This window comes from Cryptotermes secundus, unplaced genomic scaffold (genome assembly GCF_002891405.2).
Source record: "Cryptotermes secundus unplaced genomic scaffold, Csec_1.0 scaffold4301, whole genome shotgun sequence".
In the NCBI taxonomy this organism is placed as follows: domain Eukaryota; kingdom Metazoa; phylum Arthropoda; class Insecta; order Blattodea; family Kalotermitidae; genus Cryptotermes; species Cryptotermes secundus.
In genome coordinates, this window is record NW_019743048.1 from 1 (window position 1) to 7578 (window position 7578).

General features: G+C 40.5%; 1 protein-coding gene across 1 annotated transcript; it reads left to right on the forward strand.

Annotated features, from left to right (window-relative positions):
- Positions 1 to 752: 752 nt before the first annotated feature.
- Positions 753 to 2689, forward strand: LOC111873690 (gastrula zinc finger protein XlCGF8.2DB; the record flags this gene model as incomplete). Its single annotated transcript, XM_023868622.2, has 1 exon — positions 753 to 2689. A coding segment is annotated over one exon (1131 nt), but the record flags the coding sequence as incomplete, so codon positions are not given.
- Between the last annotated feature and the right edge of the window lie 4889 nt (positions 2690 to 7578).

Here is a 7578-nt window from a genome sequence, read left to right on the forward strand (position 1 = left end):
GTAGGCCTAGGCCCACTGGGGCTGTAGCGCCACAGAAAAAAAATAACCTTCTCAGTATGTTTGATTAAATTACTGTAAGCGAATAGAAAGAGAGAAGCGCCGTGTCGGATTTGCGGCCCCATATCAATGACGGTGAAGATAACTGGCTGAGAAGCATTACAAACTAGTCATTCACAATAACTTCAATTGTTTTACTAATTATTGTCTCGAAGTCATTCAGAGGAGCGACATTATTTTCTAAGAGTAAATACATACAACATTTGTACATACACGTATGTACAAATTTAATTCTAAACACTTTTGTCTTACAATAATACGTACAAAGATGTAGTGAAAATTGATCATTCTTTTAACTCAAATATTACGAATTAAACATACTCTCACATGGGTGTGTAAACGGAACGAAACGACTTTTAGAGACAATTGCATATCAGTGAGCATCTGGAGCAATATTCATATCAAGATATTTTACATAAAGGGAACGGGCGACGTCATATCTTTCCGTCTATGTTTGCTGCCGTATAAAGACTTGTCTAATGCACCGTATTTGGCCTGTGTCCGGCGCAACAGACCCAACATAATGTATTGACTGAGAGAAATTTATCTGTGGGTCACTCTGTGTTGTGAATCTCGCTGGTACACAATGCAACTTTGTTTCTTTCTCATCTGAGAGAAATTGACAAGGGGAAAGTTAAAACACTGCTAAGTACTCCAAAAAATACAGTTCCTGATAGCGTTTCTGTTTCTTTCAGACTGTTAAATTGGATGCAACCAGTACAGAATGTGTACACTTAAATAAGGATGTTAGCACTGAGGAAGCCCTTGGTGAACACAGTGCAGATTTGTCAGAGTTACGGAGTGAAGAGAAGTTTGATTCGTGCGAGATATGTAAGAAACCATTCTCTCGTAGCAATAATATATCGGAACATAAAAGTGTAAACAGCAGAGAAACAATGTCTCATTGTGAAAAGTGTGTCAGATCGCCCACTGGGAAGCGCAGTACAATGCGACCGTTCAGAGGTCATGAACCTAAGTTATTATGCAATATATGCAACAAGTGTTTCAGTAGTCGCTATGATCTAGAGAGTCATACCAGGGTGCACAGTGGAGAACGACCCTTTTCGTGCGAAGTATGTAAGAGAAAGTTCGCTCATCGCTCTAACCTAAACAGGCATCTCAGGGTACACACTGAAGTACGACTTTTTTCATGCAAATTGTGTAATAAGAGGTTCGGTCAGCACTCTCAACTAAAGATCCATCTCAGAGTACACACTGGGGAACGACCTTTTTCTTGCGAAGTGTGTAAGAAAAGTTTCGGTCAGCGTTACAACCTAAACGCCCATCTAAGAGTACACACAGGAGAAAGGCCTTTTTCGTGCAAAATGTGCGAGAAAAGTTTTTCCCATCTCTCTGTCTTAAATAGGCATCTCATGATACACACGGGACAACGACCCTTCTCTTGCAAAGTATGTCATAAAAGATTCACTCAGCCCTACAACCTAAACGACCATCTAAGAGTACACACCGGAGAACGTCCATTTTCGTGCAAAATGTGTGAGAAAACTTTTTCCCAGCTCAGTGTCTTAAATAGGCCTCTCCTAATACACACGGAAAAACGACCGTTCTCTTGCAATGTATGTCACAAAAGGTTCAACCAGCACTCTATCCTAAACAAGCATCTCAGGCTACATACAGGAGAGCGGCCCTTCTCGTGTAAATTATGTAAGAAAAGATTCACTCATCTCTCTACTCTGAACGTGCATCTCAGAATTCACACAGGCGAACGACCCTTTTCGTGCGATGTTTGTAAGAAAATGTTCGCTCATCGCGGTAACCTAATAACGCATCTCAGAACACACAGTGGGCAGCGAACTTTTGCATGAAATATGTGCAAGAAAAATTCGCTCAAAACTCAAACCTAAACAAGCATCTCCTAATAAACAGTGCCGGAAGAAACATATAGTGAAATTTGTACGAACCTTTTTCTGCACAGACATCCAAACCGGTCTCATGGGGTACACCATGAACAATTAACTTCAGCGTAATATACCCAAGAAATCTTCCATACAGTGCCATAGTCTGATAAAAGTGTCTATATTTATATTAACTGGTGTGCAGTGTTTAAAATATTCAAATCTGCTATAGCGAATTAAGTGATCACAGAAGCAGAAGGTTCCCCTGTACGACACATATTGTACTCGAACGCCCTTCTCACATCACAAATTTGTATTGAACTTTCGACATTTTGATTTATTAGAGAAGTATTGATATATGATTCGAAGCCCATTATTTTACATTTGTTTTCAAAATTTAAATTGAAATGTTTAAAATTTCTAGCATATTTAATTGAATTTCCACTCTTATATCCATTCATTTGATGTACAAATGCCTGTATTCAACAATTAACTTAGCTTCTACATGTATAGGATTCAGTATTATTTTTATAAACTTTTGTCTTGTATTAGGTTAATGTAATTAATTTGGAAATAAGAATTACAAGCCGTCGTATTTATTTTAATTTTGTGATTTTTCTGTTTTGTGTCGAAGTGTTGTTTCACTGTGTATGTACTCTCACGTTGTAGAGAATTTGACTTTGTCTGACTAGACTCGATGCATTATTCGGATGTTATAAATTTATTTCAAAGCCATCTTTGTTTCTAACCATAGTTTTATTTTGTGCGAGTAACATAACTTCAATTATTTTTAAGAAATAAATATCCTACTGATCTGCATGAGATTTCCTCTGTTTGGGCATATGCGCATGCCTCTATTGTTTCCTTCCTTTACGTTTATCTTCCCATGACTCACCATAGAAGTGTCCCTGGGCTGCGATTTCAGTGGAGTCACAATTCTGACTGTATGGACATTGTGATACGTGTAATTTGACATTTGGTAAGTGAACTAAGTTCGAAAGGAGACCATTGCAAGGATTTTGAGGTTTATTGAAAACGTAGTAATATTATAGACCTGTCATAATTATTCATTCCACAAATGAAAAGGAAACATGGTCCGTATGAAACTCTATAATAAGTCTGAAACTTCTTTACACAAAGTTCTCATTCTTCACGATTCTAAATTCATAAACAAAATGTAATCTCCACTTAAAGAAACATTACCATTGAACAAGCATTTCAAAATATATTCTGTTAATTAAAACTCCCGAAATATGGTTTTATAGCTCCACACATCATATTTTCATGCGAAGTCAAGATACTGTCACGTGTATGCGTGAATAAAGACGGGTTTCGAATTAGTAATTGGATTTATTAAAATATTACAGCTCGTAACTACAATTATTTATTATGCCAGCGCTGCTGCACACAATTTGCAATCACACCACACTAAGTTCTTCAGTCTAGCTTTACTAGTCTTCATTCATTTATAACGCGGGAACTATAACAGACTCACCGAATTACACACTCCCAAGTATTAATCATGATTAAAATCTTGTAATTAAACCTTAGTTCTTAATAGGTCGACTTCAAATCCTTCTTCAGCTACTAATTTCCCTTGGCTATCTCCTACCGAGAACTGACTTGACTGTCTGTTCACGTGTTTCTGCCGTTGCTACTACTCGTAGCTTGTAACTCGGAACTGCCCTGAATACATTTTGTCACCTACTTATATAGCCGCGGAAGGACATGGACCTAGAGTAAACACATATCACGTGATCGCTATCCAACCAGTCTATTGGCGAGTCTGTGGGATCTACAGAAACACAGCTTCCTCTTTTGTTTCGTATTGGACCGTGTTCGCAGACTTTTTGCCTGACGACACGTAGATCAAATGCGTTACAATACTTACATCAAACTGCCCATCCGAATCTAACATAACACTGTTCTATTTCAGAGGGTATGAAAATAGAATATTTGTAGAAATTTGATTGTGCTCACTGAATGCGATACTGTGTGCTACGGAATGACTTCAATTAAAATAATTCGTGTTGGGCAATGAATAAGCAGAAAATTGTACGCACGCACATAATGTATGCATACATTAAGGTCTCTCTTCGTGTATTCACAATCAAATCGTAACATAAAATATTGCAACGGATTCGATATTAAGAAATAAAAGTTTGAATCTCTTCTAAATATGCAGTTCTCATGTACGGGTCAATAACTCGCGGCCGAGAGATCCATCTACCGGGAGAAATTATTACTACCTGCAAAGGGAGCGTTCTGCGCTGTGTCGGCGCACATTGTTACTTCATACGAATGCAGTATGTGTACAATATTACTGCAGGGTACGGGAACTTCAGTTACTTCTTGTACTTTCAACACAACTATTGGTTCCTAAGGCTAGAGCTTTGTGTTCTATATTTTACACCGCTGTCAGCATCTCATGCTACACTCTGTAGTGCCGCTTGTTAGAAGACTGTTGAATGAGTTACAAAGATTTGCTGGACCCGATGATTTCTATGCGGTCCGTGAGATTTCAGTTACATAATATGTAGTGAAGGGAAAACAAGCTAGTAGATATCCTCAGAATTTCTTGTTAATGCGGTGGGCGGAAGTACGACAACTGTTTCCTTCACACAATTTCTCACTGTCTGGGCGTATATGACAAATACAAATTCGGAAACATTTTCCCAGCACCTAGATTTCCAGATTTACTCGCGATTTGTTCAGTTCTTTAAAATACTGTCACGTATTGGGCGTATAACGCGACAAATAAGTTCACGCCGTTGTCCCAATATAGCGAGTTTATTCTTATCGCTCGCATTACACACACTTTACAATCATTTACCCCGGCAGTGTTACAATCACTGCTCACAATATTCCGGCGAGACTGGCTCCCTAGACGGATATTCCGAACTGACTTCTTAGACGGGCGATCCGAGACTTTCTTCCCCGAAGGCTTGATCACGTCTGGCCCCTTAGCTGGCTCTTCCGAGACTGACTTCTCGTCGAAACTGGGCTTTTATACCCTTGGCCGCTGTTAGGCAACGAACTCTCTGTTATAGCAGTGGAAACGCTGCATTGTTGGCTCCGCGTTTCCTACGCAATAACCCATTGTTATTGCGTTGTCCCTGTGAGAACCTTCGCGTATTCGTCGTAACCGTGGAGATTCCTGTTAGAACTACAATGGAGCAATTGTTGTTTATTATGCAACGGTCTATTCTAGTGTTTCCATAGAAGCGTCTCTTCTGGAATCGCGACACGTTACAATACGTTCAAAAATATATATGTTTTCGGAAACACTGGGCCACAAACACTGGGAAATTATCTGTAGCAAATAAAGGCGTATTAATTGGAAATTCGGCTGAAACCAAATTTACGGTAACATGAATTCCTTGAGAATGAAAACATTCTAAAGAGAATAACGGTTTCTTTTATCCCTCTCATCGTCAGTGAATCTATTTAATAGAAGACACCTAGAGTGTTCAAAAACCCAGCAATTCTGAGAGTCGCCTACCATAGTCAGAATCAACTTCAAAATATTCTAGCCTATTATTTGCCTCTGTCTTGAAATAGGCGTTCAAGTTTTGTTGAAGAAGTAGAATTACTAACCATCAGTGGACTATTCCGTTCTCAGAACAGAGAAACGAGTCTCACAGTCTGATCCCAGTTGCAGTTTCGACAATAGTAGGCTCTTACCTAAAGCTTCTGTTTTCACAAATATTTCATCAAGGCGGCTCAGTTCTTGTGGGATCATATTCCTTATCTCCGGACTAGATTTATCGTTTGGGCCCAACTGAGTATGTTTCACCTGAAGCCGGAGACAGAGTCCAGTCTCCGAAACGTGTTTGGAAAAATAAACTGGACCGTTTTAAATAAAGACAAGATGATGGATAATATCCAAAAATATACTATCTGTACTATTCCATGTAATGCCGTAGAATTTCGGCAAGGGTTTTTGCAACTTTTAGGTATTAAGCTATTTTGGGTTCGCAGTAGAGAAATTAGACGAAGAGTAATGTTTGAAGTAAAAATGCGGAAGAGCGACGTCAGTAGAAAATTGTCGCATTGCTTAGACCGCTGATTCACGCGGAAGAGACTGCGAGCGGCTGTACGGCCAAGCGTACAGAGTGCCGACTCAGCGAGACGGTCTGAGGAGATCCAACCCTCTTTACCCAGCTGACCAACTAGAGCCGGACCTTTGGGGGAAAATTCGCTCTAGGAAGGGGCGGAGCTTATCCCAAAGACAGGTGTCAGCAGGGGGAAGGTTATAAAGTTGCGGACGAAACTGGAAGGGCGTCTGTCATTGAATCGATGATGGAATTTTTCGGATCAAACAATCAATCTTTTGATCATGTAGCGGATATCTATAGTCAGTCTATCGATCAACGTAACTGAGTGTACAATGTTAAGTGTGTAGCCAGCCAGAGGCCCGGAGGGCCAAAACCAGGGTCGTGCCAGACCAAGTGAGGGGACACCATCAGCTTCCTACACCAAGTAACTGGAACTGTTCGTATCAGTCATGGATATAGAGTGTGATATTATTAAAGTGTTATGTTACAGGGTTAGGTCAGAGAGCGCTTGCCCTGAGTCAGGACGTGGGAATTACCTCGAAAGCTAGGGATGGTGAACCCAAGTGCATCGTTATCCAAATTAAAATGTGTACGTAACCGGCCACTGTCGGCCATGAAAGTGATATGTATAAAGTGTACATATTAGTAAACGAGAGTAGACCAAGTAAGGGGGATGCATGTGTTAATGACTTACCCCAAAGTCACACCTCAATTTCCCCGATCTCCCGTACATCTCCTGTTAGAGATACTTTGAACTCACAGCCAAGAGGTAGCTAACGAGAGAAGTACCAAGTGCTTAGCCTTGCAACTGGCCATTCCCCAAGGGTGCACGGCATGGATGGCGGAAGAGGTGCAGAGATTCCTCCACGCCCCCCTCGCGCCATAACATAGTGTGACAGCTGTGGGATACCTCCACGCTTTCTGTCACCACGGCGTAACATTGCACATACACTAAAACCATCCCACTCTAGTTCATAAACAATCTCTTGTCGGTCTGTCTTGTTCCTACCTGTATTCTGCTATGCATATTTAGGGCCGTTAACATTTCTGCATTAGGACATGTCTTTCGAATTGAGAAGTCGTCAGCGGTTTGTATAGTGAACTAGTGTAATCCAGCATGTGAAATGACCTTAATTCTACACGCCATTTCATACTGTTCCTTACACCTCTTGAATTTCAATAACCTTGTCACTTATCGCATTCTCAATATATATTGTAACGTGTTTCGTTACTGAATACGCCGTAGAGATCGTTAATTGGTTTATTGAACAATCTACAAATACCGGCTACAATTAATTATAACACAGTTGCGGGTTTCCACACTTTACAAACCCTACAACCAAAGTCTTCACGTACTAATAACGCGGGAGCTATACAAATCTCCCTGAATTACACACTTCAGATATAACTGTACTACAGCACTCACTAAGTCTCGAAAGCACACAATAAGTCTTCCGCTCCCTGACGTCTTAGTTATCGCACACTCGCAGGCTGCTACCTTGAGAACTGTTGATAACACACTGACTCTCGCTTGCTGCTCAGCCGGCTTTTATTCCGTTCGCTGTTGCTAGTTGTGGCGTGGCGTATAGCCTAGCAACGCTGTTACC